Raw genomic sequence first — 13,321 nt, 5'->3', positions numbered from 1 at the left:
TGTCCAACTTATGCCCTGAAGCACAATGGTTAATATCCTATTTAATTTTATGCCATAGATACTAGTCTATTTCATATAAATGGCTAATCACATTTTAAATATCATTAAACTATTAGGTTTCAATTTCAAAGCATGTAATATATTTCATGTAATCTAATGTGCCTTTTCTCCATTAAAACATGTAAAAGTACAATGTTGGTGAAAATTTAACAATTCTGTATACATATGAAAGAGCTTAGAATGCAAATTAAATGTACCTGTATTAGAGGGGTAACTAACTTAGGTAATAAAGTATAAGTTTTAACTTTATTCTGTAGATTATTAAGCAACAGGATAGGTAGTTTTTGAAGAAAGATTTACTCTAATTAAAAAGCAGATTGCTTTCTCAGTAGGACAAAACCTTTGACATGACAATAGATGAACACATTACCATTAACAAGAAATGAATTTTAAAGATATTAAGTAAAGAATTTATCATAAAATCCTTTCAACAAATATAACATATATCTCTAAAACTATATTTTCTGTGATGGAAAAAGTGAACTCCTAGTCTGAGAAGTTGCTTTGAGATGAGAAATGATTGGCAACGGCATATAGATTTTATTCGCATTTCCACCACTGAAGTGATAAGGACTAAATGAGTTGCTTCCCACCTTTCCACATATATTCTTCCATTCAGGGTAGCCAATACTTCCTGAAGAAAATGAGCTCACATGGGCAAAACATCTGAGGTAAGTGACTATTTCAAAAGTAAAACATTGTGCAACATCAGAAATAATAACAAAAGCAAAAGAAGTCAAGTTTGTTAAGTTAGCCTAAAAAGGGAAGGTATTTGTAATAATTTTAATGATAATTAATAAGTAAATATAACAATGACCAAAGTGATCAACAATGACAAGAAGAAATAGGAGATGTGAAAAATAAAATACATGGGAAAAACTGTAGAACAAAACAATAGCATAATGAATATACAGATAAAGGAGTAAAAAAAAAAAATCAAAAAATAGGACATGCACAAGGTCCTGAGTTCAATCCCTGGTACAAAAAATAAATAAATAAAAGAAAGAAAAAGAAAGAGAGAAAGAAAGAAAGAAAGAAAGGCAGATGAAAGAAAACAATATGAAGGATAAATTTGATGATAGAACTAAAATACAGATTAGTCTTAGAAAATAAAATTAGAAGGCAGAAAATATTGCTTTAAAATAATGAAGTTAAATTTCCAAGAATTAACACTAAACAAATGACTAGAGTGACTTCTTTATTTTATCTTATGTTATTGGTTTTTTGTTGGTGGTGTTGTTGTTTGTTTTTTGTGGGGTTTTTTGGTACCAGAGATCCTAGTCATGACCTTGCACTTGTGAGGCAGGCTAAATCCCTCACCCTATTGTTACTTTATTTTGATTTAAAAGTCAGTGACTATAATGCAAAAGAAGAGAGACAGGAACAATTGGCACTCAGACATATTACACTGAAATTTAGGAATATACAATAACAGAGAGAAAAAGCTTAAAGCCTAAATGGAGAGGGAAAGGTTATATAAAAGGACACAAGAATCAAGCTGGGAATGGTGGTGCTATCCTACAATCCTAACACTTGGGAAGCTGTAGCAGGAGGATCCTCATGAGTTACAGACCAGTCTGGGCTACATAGTAAGTTCAAGACCAGCGTCAACTATATAGTGAGACCCTGTCTCAAAAAAAGGGAACAAGAATCAGATTAATATAGATTTTTCAATAGCACAATTAAAAATAAAAGGAAAAGTCTATAAAAGTTAAGAAAACAGTGCACTATTTAACAGCAACAAAATGAATAAAACACTTAGGAATGAACTTAACACAGGAGGCAAGGTCTTGTACACTAAAAATTAAAAAGTACAGCTAAAAGATTGGATTGGATTGGACTTTTGCAGTACTGGGGCATGACTCCAGGGCCTTCACACTATTCCCAGACCCCAGCCACTTATTTTTATTAGTACATGTTTGCAATTCATGCACTTTACAATCATCTTGGGAGTGATTACATATATATATTACAGCTTTTCTTTTTCTTCCCCTTTCCGCCCCTCTCCCCTCCCACACAGGTTCCCCTGTCCCTTTGTTCATATTTGTCAATATTATTTGTTTTAGCTCATATTACACCATATAATGTTTACATTAATTGGAGTTATTAGGTTCCTGTACATGCCATATCTTTATTCTTATTTCCCTTTCCCCTTTTTCCTCACCCCTTGTCCTAGTCCTTTGGATTGCTTCCCTATTGCAAGAGATCCATCCGTCCCCTTGTCCCTTTCTCTCAATCCTATATCATTTTCTTTGTTTATACTTTGGTTCACTTAGATGAGAGATACCATACTATATTTAGCTTGCGTGTCTGCTATATTTCACTCAACATTATATTTTCTAGGTGCATTCATTTCCCTAAAAATGTCTCAAATTTGTCCTTCTTTAGAGTTGAGTAGTATTCAATTATATAGATACCACATTTTATTTATCCAATTGTTTATTGATATATACAGGCTGCTTCCAGGATTTAGCAATTAGCAATAATGCTGCTATAGACACTGGTATGCAAGTGTCACTGTAATATGATGACAAGATCTTTGGGGAAGATACTTGGCAGGGGAATAGCTGGGTCATATGGAATTTCTAATTTCAGTTCTTTGAGAAATCTCCATGATGATTTCCATAATGGTTGTTCTAGTTTACATTTCTGCCAACAATGAAGAAGGGTTCCTTTTTCACCACAGCCACACCATCATTTGTTATTGTTTGATTTCCTAATGATTGCCATTCTTTCTGGTGTAAGATGGAATCTCAGGATTGTTTTAATTTGCATTTCTCTATTGGCCAGAGATGCTGAAGTAATAAACAATCTCAGCAAACTAGCAGGATACAAGATCAACACACAAAAATCACTAGCATTTGTGTACACCAAAAAAGAACAAAATGAGGATATTACAAAAACAAAACCATTCACAGTAGCTTCAATAAAACTGAAATATCTAGGAATTAATCTAACCAAGGAAGTGAAAGGTCTCTACAAAGAAAACTACAGTACCCTGAAGCATATTGAAGAGGACATCAGAAAACAGAAAAATGTTCCCTGCTCTTGGATAGGCAGAACCAATATTGTCAAAATAGCCATTCACCTGAAACAGTAATACAGATTCAATGAAGTCCCAATCAAAAGCCAATAGTGTACTTTACAGATCTAGTGAGAACAATTCTAAAATTCATATGGAACCAGGAGAGACTCAGAAAAGCAAAAGTAATGCTAGGCAATAACAGAAAAGCAGGTGGCATAACAATACCTGACTTCAAGCTATACTGCAAAGCAATAGTGATAAAAATTGCATGGTACTGGAACAAGAACAGACACATGGATCAATGCAACAGAATACAGGGTACAGAAACCTCATCAGATACATTCAGCTATCTGAGCTTCGAAAAAGAGATCAAAAGCATGCATTGGAGGAAAGATGGCCTATTCAACAAGCAGTGTTGGGAAAACTGATTATCTGTGTCTCAGCAACTTAAAAATTTTTTTTTTATTATTTTGAGGCAGTATCTTGCTCAATTTCCCAGGCTGGACTCAAATTTGGAATCCATCTGCCTCAGCCTCCAACAGTGTTAGGATTACAGGTCTGTGACATTTCCCCCAGCTCAGCTGAAAAAAAATTAAAGAAGACATAAATAAATGGAAAGATACTGAATTTTAATTGAAGAAAAGACTTGATATTATTAAAATGACAGTAATACCAAAGCAATTCAATGATTCAAGTAATCGCTATCAAACCCAAGTTGCAGTTTTTGAAGAAATAGAAAATTGCATATTAAAATTTACATACAATCCAAAGACCCCTTAAAAATCAAATAATCTTGAACAAAGTTGAAGGGCTTACATTTCTGGATTTCAGAATTTATTACAATGCTATAGTAATCTAAACAGTGTGATTCTGATATAAAGACAGATACACAGACCTATGAAGAATAAGAGCAAGAACAAAAATACACCTCCTAATATATGGTCAAATAATTTTTGACAAATGTTCCAACCATTCCATGGGGAAAGGGTACCCTTTTCAGCAAATAGTTCTAGTTACACTGGATATTCAAAAGAAAAAGAATGAAGTTGGGTTCTTATCTTACACTACAAAAACTACTTCAACATACACTGAAGAACTAAATGAGAAATTATAAAACTCTTAGAAAAAATCATAGAATAAAGGTTTCAATACATAGGACTTTGGCCAAGATTTTGTAGATATGATACCAAAATCACAGGACAAAAAGAATAGATGACTTCAACAAAATCTAAACCTTCTGTGCAACAAAAGACACTATCAAGTTTGTGAAAAAATGAACCACACAAAAGAAGCTATGCATTTATGTAAGAGATTAATATCTAGTCTTTCTCTCTCTGTCTTTCTCTCTGTGTGTATTTTATATATGTGTGTGTGTGGACGTATATATACAACTCAATAGTAACAACAAAGAACTAACAACTCAATTTTTAAAAGGAGCGGAGGTCTTCAATAAACATTTCTCCTAAGAAAATATACAAATGAACATGACCAGTAAAGCATACAAAGAGATGTCCAACAATACTCATCATTAAGGATAATATGATACTTCTTCACACACATTAAACTGATTATCAAAAGAAAAAAGATAATAGCAGCTGTTAGGAGATCTGGAGATATTAGATCACTGAGGTATTGCTGGTAGGAATTCAAAATGGTTGAACCATTGTGGAAAACAATATGATGCTTCCTCAAAAGTTAAATACAGAATTACTGTATGATCCAGTAATTTCACTTCTCAATTAGTAGGTATGTACTTTAATTAAAATAAGGACTGGATCAGATAATCGTGGATCAGTGTTCATATTTACAATGCCTAAAAGGTGGAAATAACCCAAATGTCCATTAACTAAATATATATATATATATATTTAAATATGTATGTATACATATGTATACATATGTATAATATATATAGATTGGAATATTAATCACCCTTAAAAATTAATGTAATCTTGCTCGACATAGATAAATCTTGAAAAAATTATGATAGGTGAAATATTCCAGGTATAAAATTATTTTACCTATATGAGGTATGTAGTCAAATTCACAGAAACAGAAAATAAAATGCAGATTATCAGAGGCTGGAAGTAAAGGACACAAATAGCTATTATTCAATGGGTAGAGTTTCTGTTTAGGAGGATAGAAAAGTTCATAAAATGAGCAGTGATGGTGGCTGCACAACATTGCAAATGTATTGTCTTATTTTTTCTTGTTGCTGAGACGAAATACCTGATATCCAAAGTTAAATCAGGAAAAGTTTATTTAGTTTACAGTTTGTAGAGGTTTCAGTTCATAGTTGGCTGGCTCCAAGGCAGAGTGGCATGGCAGAGGAGCAATGTAGAGGAAACCAGTTCATGGTAGGCAAAAGGTAGCAAAGCATTGAAGTTGTAAAGAAGCAGCAAGCGACAACAGCAGCCCTCTTTCTGTCCCTTATATTCCATCCAGGTTACAGACCCTTAGGGCAAGTAGCACTAACACCCAGAATGGGCCTTCCCATTATCCACACCCAGAACTATGCCAAAACAATCAATAAACTAATTTAGTAATCACACACCCTTAATCCCAGCATCATACACTCTAGATCCAGCCACCTCTGAAAGGCCCCACCTATGACTGCATAAGGCTTTGCGAGGACATTTAGATACAAGCCATAACATGAACTTAATCACTGAGTTACACATTTTAAAATAGTAAGTTTTAGTTATGTATATTTTACCACAATAAAATAAAAATGAGATAACCTTGGGCCAGGGATTTAGCTCAATGGTTTTGCCACCTGCTGAGCAAGCGCAAGGACCCAAGTTTGATGCCCAGTACCAAAAAAAGGAGAGAGAGATAAGCTAAACTTAGTGGCACATGCCTATACTTCTGGCACTCATGGAAGGTGAGGTAAGAGAACTGTAAACTGAAATTCAGCCTGGGTGAATTAGCAAATTATAGAATCTGTCTCAAAAAAAAAAATTTTTTTAAGTGTTAGAATATGCAGCTCAATTCAAAGGTCAAGGGTTCAATCCCTAGCATTGAAAAAAACAAAAGATGAGATATTACAACAATTTGCCTGTGATTGTGAGTACTTAAGCAAAATGCATAAATTTTTAGAAAAATATAATTTAGTAGAACTGACTGAAGTAATGTAATGTCTTGAATAGTCTTAGGATTACTGAAGAAATAAAAATAAGCTAAACAGTTCACAAGTAAAATATCTTGACTAGACAGATTTATGGAGAAAAATGTCACATCATCAAGAACTATATCATGTCACTTTTATGCAAATACTTCCAAACAGTAGAGGCAACAGAAATGTGAACCAACTCAGTGAAGCTGAAACCGTGCAAAGACATTGCAGAAAAAGAAAATTATAGGCCCATTTCACCCATAACTCTAAGTTTTAAGCAAAATACTACTAGCAATTTGAATCCAAGAGAATATATATGAGATAATTTTCCACAATCAAGTTGGGTTTTCCAAAAAGGTATTGTGTGATGTTTAAAGAGAACAGGAAAGTTATGATTATGTCCTGCATTTATGCACATATACAGTCCTATATATAGTAATATCTTGATTCATGAAGACTTCTGTTCATGAACAACTTCATTTGCAAACAAGCTTTTGGGAAAAATTTGCTTCCAGTTGTGAATGCTGCATCAGGAGAAGAATACAACTGTGGCCATCTTCTCTGGACAAACACGAATGTAGCCACCTTCCCCAGAATCATTGAACAAATTAAGTTCATGAACCAAGGTACACTCTATACCAGAAATTTGACCAAAATTTATTCTCTTATGATAAAATTTAGTCTACTAGGCAGAGATTTTCCTTAATTTGATAAAAAGCACACCTGTAATCTCACAGCAGATGTAATCCTAATTGAGAAAATTTTAGAATTACTTCCTCTGAAATTATTCCCTTTGGCATTCAATTTGGTATTTAAAATTTTAGTCAAGATAATAAGGTAAAAGAAATAAGGTGGTATATTCACAGAATCAAGTCTGCTCTTCATGTGAAATATAATATTAAGAGAAAATATGCAAGTTACAAAATGTTACACACAGAATAATATACTAATTTACATACACAAAGTTAAAGACAAATAGAAACAAGTTTGTTTATTTTTCCTAGCCCAAAGCATGGTATAATAGCAAAGGAGATAGATAGATGACCAATGCTATCAAGTGTGATGTAGTATAGAATTTTTAAAAGAAGGAAAATTGGCTGGGTGTAGTTTAATAATAGTACTCGCCTAGCATGCTCAAAGGCTTTTGATCTCAGCACCAAACAAAAAAAAAATCTGAATAAAGGCATCTTTACAGTTTCAAATAAAGTTAACTGAATTTTAATTGGCATTTATATGAAAATAATTGTATATATAATTATATGTTTCATAGACTTTTTGGTAAGAAAAATAATTTGACATGATATTTCTTTCCTACAAAAATTGTACCACTGAAAAACTTTCCCATATGGAAGTTTTCCTACCTTTCAAGTCTTAGAGATTCTGATTTGTTTACCAATTTTGTTAATCTCACACTCTACTATGGTGAAAGATATATTTGATGTGTGGCTGATTTGATTATACATAGCTTAATTTGTGTTCTCTATACTGGATTCTATACAAAATTGTGAAACAGAGTTTATCATATATCTCCTTGTCTTCTGACTGAAATTTTTAAGGACCAAGGATCCAATTAGGTGTTTGCTTACTGTTAAAAACTAATGTGCATTTTGTATGACATTTTACTGGAATCCTGCCTTTCCTTAATAGAAGTGGCTAATAATTTCAAATTACAATCTTAAATCTGGAGGGAAAGACCATGAAACTTTCACTGAAATCAATGAGAAATAGTAACTTTCTATAACCTTAGGAAAAATATAACTTTGCTTTAAAATAAGTACTGTCCTATGAGAAAATAAAATCCAGTATTATTGTAGAAGGATCTAAATAAACTCTCATTTACTCTCATCAGGATGAATATAGTAAAGCACAACATAAATAATGTGACCCAAATTCTACATATGCTCTTTCTACTGTTTTGGCCCCTTTCCTCTCCATATATTATATTCAACCTGCCACACACCACTATGGTTTTTTAAGAATAATTTCTCACTTTAGGTTTTCTTCTCCATTCTCATATGTCAAGATCCACAAAGCTCTACACCTAAATTACGTTTCTCTATCTAGTATCTCTTCATCCTACCAATTAATTCTAGCTGCTCCTCTCAGACCAACACATTTTAAAAATGTAAATTCTTTAAGGTATCTCTCAACTCTATTATCTAAAGTTTCTCGAATTGTATTCATATATCAAACCAAAACTTTTGTGTCTGGCTTTTAAAACACTGTCATATGGCCTCATTTTACCCACTCAACATCAAACCACAGCCATGTTTTGAAAGATTTCTTATCACCACATACACACATCCTATGCTAAAGGGTTCCAACAATAGATTTGATCTCAGTAATAGGAGATGGGGTAAAGGACTACAAAGAATCTGTGATTCACATATGGGCTTTAAAAAATATAGTAGAACACAAGCATTATAATAACATGTACATTCATCATAGAGAGTTGATTATTATATGCCAGATTAGTTGAGATATGTTTCACAGTAACTGAAGTAACAATATCTCAACTAATCATTTTAACAACTTTTTGGAGTACTGTAATTACTATTTTAAATATAAAAAATCATGACCAAGAGAAATTAATTATACCATAGTTATATGCTTTATAAATAAATAGGAGCCTTGGATTCAAACCCAGCTTTTCTAACAGAACAATTGGTTTACTACTACCTATGTTAATATGTGAAAGGATTCTTGCCTAAAATATATTTAATCTTATATGTTCTTAATGTTCAGGAAGTTGAAAGTTATTCAACTATATTTTTCTCCATTTTATATTTTCCCACTGTTACCTTCTGTACTTCACACTGTCAATAATAATCAAAATCCAACTTACTTGCTATGCTTCAATTTAGATTCTAGGCCAGTGATAGCGAACCTTTTAAAACTTTCAATGATACAAACAGCCTCCTGTGGCACATGTGCCATAGGTTTGCCACCACTGGCCTAGGTCCTTTGCCACACTCCTCTTCATAATAGCCTAGTTTATTTTTCTCTTCATCTAAATACTATAAGTCTAATAAGCTCAGTTGTAAAATTTTCAGTTTATTTTCTACTTATTGTTTTATTATTTATATTCTGTCTGCAAGAGAGGTCTTATAGTATCATCTTACCATCTTGCCATCTTCCTGAAAATGAATCATTTATGTAAATCCTGAGAATTTTCTGAAAATATTTATGTATATATACATATATAATCTCCCAGATCATCTCACTATGAATACAAAAGTAGGTAACAAAATCTTATATATATTTTCAGAAAATCATATATATATATATATGTATATTACATTTTCAGAAAAATTCCTAGTAAATACCAAAAGGAAAAAGATAAACCTAGTCTGTGTGTGTGTGTGTGTGTGTGTGTGTGTGTGTGTGTGTAATATGTCACATAGTTAGTGTGAGTTGCAGGGGAAACTGGAGAAAAATGTAAAGTTGTTTAGATTCTTTGCTTTGCTTTTCTGTGAAGACATTCAGGGTGAGCCTAAAATAATAAAAGCAAATAAGATAACTATTATATAGAACAAGTATAGACCTAAAATGAAGCTAAACTTCTGGTATAAAGAGGATCACTATAGGGAAGCATATTCTGTACAATGTATGAATACATAAAACCTGACATTTGAAAGGTTCTTTTCCTTCATTTTCAGTGTTTATTCACTCACAAGCAGTAAGCCAGATTTTTCCAGTTTTAGGACACACACCACTGACTTCCCTCTGACTTTATTTTATTAAAGCATCACTATGAGGCTTAAGTGACAAACACTGACCGGAGAAATCCCACTGTTATTATTGTTCTTATTATTTTTGCTCTATTGTGAGTGAATAAAAGTAATGAGTGGGGCCAGAGTGGGATATCCCTTGTTCTTTGCCAGCTGTCTTATAACACAAATAGAAAAGCTAAAATGCAAAACAGAGAATAGTATCAAAGTATTTTTGTATCTCACATTTTAAATGCACATTGTCTATTTTTAGCACTACATCAATGACGATAATTGCTAATTTAATGTAAATACTGTAGCAAATAATTATTGGAACCCTAATCTTTTTTCTACAATAAAACTTTTTTAGTAATTTTTTACTAAAATAATTTTACTAGCAATTTTAACTGTAGCCCAGAGCAATAAAAGCAATTTTTAAATAAACAAGCTTGTCATACAGCAGATTATATTTTACACATTTCAAAGCACAATTTTGACATACCTTATTGTATTGGCTATAAGTTTCTAAAATTCAAATTCAGTATTTAAGCTGGCTTCATCTCCAAACACAGAAAGAATTCCAAAATATACTTGCTCACCAGTTTTAACTTTGAAGGGTCTATAACCTTCACAATAGCAATGGTTTTCTCTTTTTCCTTCATCATTTTCTTTCCTTTAAACTTGCAAAAACTAACTGAAAGGTGTGCAGGAATTTCTTTACTAAGGTGAACTTTGGTTCTTCCTTGGACTTTAAGACTAATCTGGTCTAGCCTGTGATTGACAAAAACTTGCTCATTGATGTTATGCAGTCCTTTCAAGTTCCAACCAAGCACAGGGGTTGTTAATATTTACTCGGTCCTCGTCTCTGGAATGGTCTTGAACTATCACAGTTTACTGAGATTGCCAAATGCCACCAGCATTTGCAGACACTTGATTGAAAAATACCTCTATGTTTTAAAAGAAATGAGTTACTATCCATCACCATGTCTCTGAAACAAAGGGGTGAAAGTAAGATCAATGAGTGAAAATTACAGAAAGACAGACCTCAACTCAGAAGCTAAACAATCATTCAACTAAAGTGTGGCAGAGAATCAGATTTGTATCAGATCCCCTCAAATTGAAAAATTCAATGGCTCTGTGAAGTAGCTACCTCCTTGCATCTGCTGGCACTGCAGAGTGGACAGGATCATAGCATTTGGTTTCACATAGAACTAGATTCAAGCCTGTACTCTGCTATTCACTAAATGTAGGACTTTGAGCAAATTACTCCATTTTTCTAAGCCTCTTTTCTCATTTATAAAATCATTATAGGCCTCCACCTCATAGTATTGTTGTGAAATTAAATGCATTTTTCATGAAAACTGTTCTTACAAAATACTTATCACATAGTACATACCCAATGCATGCTAGCTATTATGGTTGTTCTTGTCCAGTTGCTGCTGCTTTTTATCCATTAAAGGTATTCTTGAACAGACATTATGATGGGAACACTAATTTTCAATATTACCTGTGAATTATAGAATAATGTATTTTATATGCATTTGCTGAGCACCTATGTTTAGGTGCTAAGAATAAAACAGTGAACAAAGAGGCCAGTGTTTGGGGAGAGGAAATGGTCAGAAGCAGTAAGATTCTGGAAATTTGGGTGCTGATCCATATGGGTGTGGAAGTGAGAGAGAGGAGACTAAAAGTGATGGGGGGGGTTGTTTGGTTGTTGTTGGGTTTTTATTTGCTTTTTTTGTTTGGATTCCAGTATTTTAAAATAGATTTTAGGGGAGAAGGAAAAGACTCTTTTCAGGCATGTTAAGTTTGTGATGTCTCTTAGACTATGAAATGCAACAAGTAAGCAATAGGATCATGGTTTCAGCATATAGGAGAGAGATCTGGGCTGGAGATGGACTGAGATAATCTATAATGTGTGAATACAGAAGAAAAAAAGGCTGACAAGCCAGCCTTGGGATCTTGTGCATTTAAATGTCTATTAGGGGAGAAAGAACTAGAGAAATAAGTATAAAACTATAGAATCCTAGATAGTTATTCAAGGAGGGAGCAGTCAACTATGTCAAGTGCCCCTGGGAAGCCAAGTCGGGTGAGAAGGGAGAATTTACTATTCTTTTGCATTAGGTAGTTGTAAGAGCCCTGTGAGAATTATGAGGACAAAATCTCTATTGAAGAGGAGAGAGTGGAGGTAAGAAAATGGTGACAGGGAGAAAATAGAGGCAATAAGTTATTTTGTGTGTAGAGGAGTCATGAAATAGCAGGACATCCAGACAGAAAATGTGTTCAAAAGGAGATCTTTGGTTTGGCTTGATTTTCACAAGGTGTTGTTAAAGATTAATGTAATGTTGATATTTATAATCCTATTATCAATATATAAGGTGAAATAAAAATATGATTAATAGTTAAATTTTAATATTTTAATACAGTTAAAGACACATTGTCATTAATCCTCCCTCAAAATACTCCTCATCATTCTGCACTTATCTGACTATTCTTGCCCCTTGCTGAAGGAATTCTGGAAGTCCTCTTTTGTGTCTTTAGTTCCACTGTTATGGCTGCCTTGATGTCCTGAATGCATTTAAAACATTCATCTTTAATGGGTGTTTTTTACTTTGGGGAAGAGCCAGAAGTCACAGGGTGCCAGATCCAGTGAATATGGAAGATGAAGACACATTGTAATATTTTTATTTGATAGAAATCACCATAAATATTTCATCAACAGAGAGTGATCAAAAAACATATGGTAAATATTTAAATAATTTCAGTAACAGACATTTTTCCATTAATCTCCCTCATATTTATCCCATTGTTCTTGGCAATGTGTCTATTAACTAGCTGGGTGTGGTGGCGCACACACATAATTCCAGCACTTGGCAGGTTGAGGCAAGAGGATTACTGCAAGTTCGAGGCCAGCCTGAACTACATAGCAACTTTGTCTCAAAAAATAATAATAATAACCTTTTTATCATTCCATGTAGATTGATATAGGCAGAAAAGTTATTTTTTAAGAAAATGAGTGGGATCCAGGAAACAGGTGCTGAGACTTGCTATAGATCATGAGCTATGATAGCTCTTCTGCTTCAGTAAAAGGGAAGGCAACAAAACAAAAACACATGCAAAGGTTTAGTGAAAGTAGTGAAGCAAAGCTAATGAACAGATTTAATCTGATTCCATATATTTTCTCTCTGAAATATGCCATGAAAGGGAAATTCTCAGGAAAGCAAAGAATGGTGGGGAATTTTTGAGACTAGAGGAAAGAGGAGAAGTGTATTTATCATCTCTCCCATCATCTGGAAAAAAAACATTTGATACTTGAAACTTAAAGGAGGAGAGGTTTCTTTTGACTTACAGTTTCAGTGAGTGCAGTACATGGTAGGCCAACTCTCAGGAACAAAAAGCACAGTGGAAGGG

General features: G+C 33.3%; 1 protein-coding gene across 6 annotated transcripts in view; it reads right to left on the bottom strand.

Annotated features, from left to right (window-relative positions):
• The window catches only part of Tfec (transcription factor EC), a 74,311-nt gene that overhangs the window by 17,849 nt on the left and 43,141 nt on the right, over positions 1-13,321 (bottom strand). For 2 of the 6 annotated variants that reach the window (XM_087204616.1, XM_004865270.3), the window contains exon 1: positions 10,413-10,651. The exons of 2 other annotated variants lie outside the window; for them this stretch is intronic. Coding sequence is in view for 1 of the 4 variants with exons in the window: in XM_004865269.3 (XP_004865326.1) it covers positions 10,510-10,575 (66 nt within the window). In the remaining 3 variants the exon portion in view is untranslated. Of the gene's footprint in view, positions 1-10,412; positions 10,665-13,321 lie in introns of those variants that run through there. 2 more of the 6 variants (XM_004865269.3, XM_087204617.1) reach the window with 2 other exon arrangements.

The sequence above is a fragment of the Heterocephalus glaber genome, unplaced genomic scaffold (genome assembly GCF_053883595.1).
Source record: "Heterocephalus glaber isolate CG9 unplaced genomic scaffold, H.glaber_assembly_v1.0 deba00000546, whole genome shotgun sequence".
Classification (NCBI taxonomy): Eukaryota; Metazoa; Chordata; class Mammalia; order Rodentia; family Bathyergidae; genus Heterocephalus; species Heterocephalus glaber.
The sequence above is the reverse complement of the archived record's forward strand: the minus strand, read 5'-3'. Positions and strand labels throughout refer to the sequence as shown.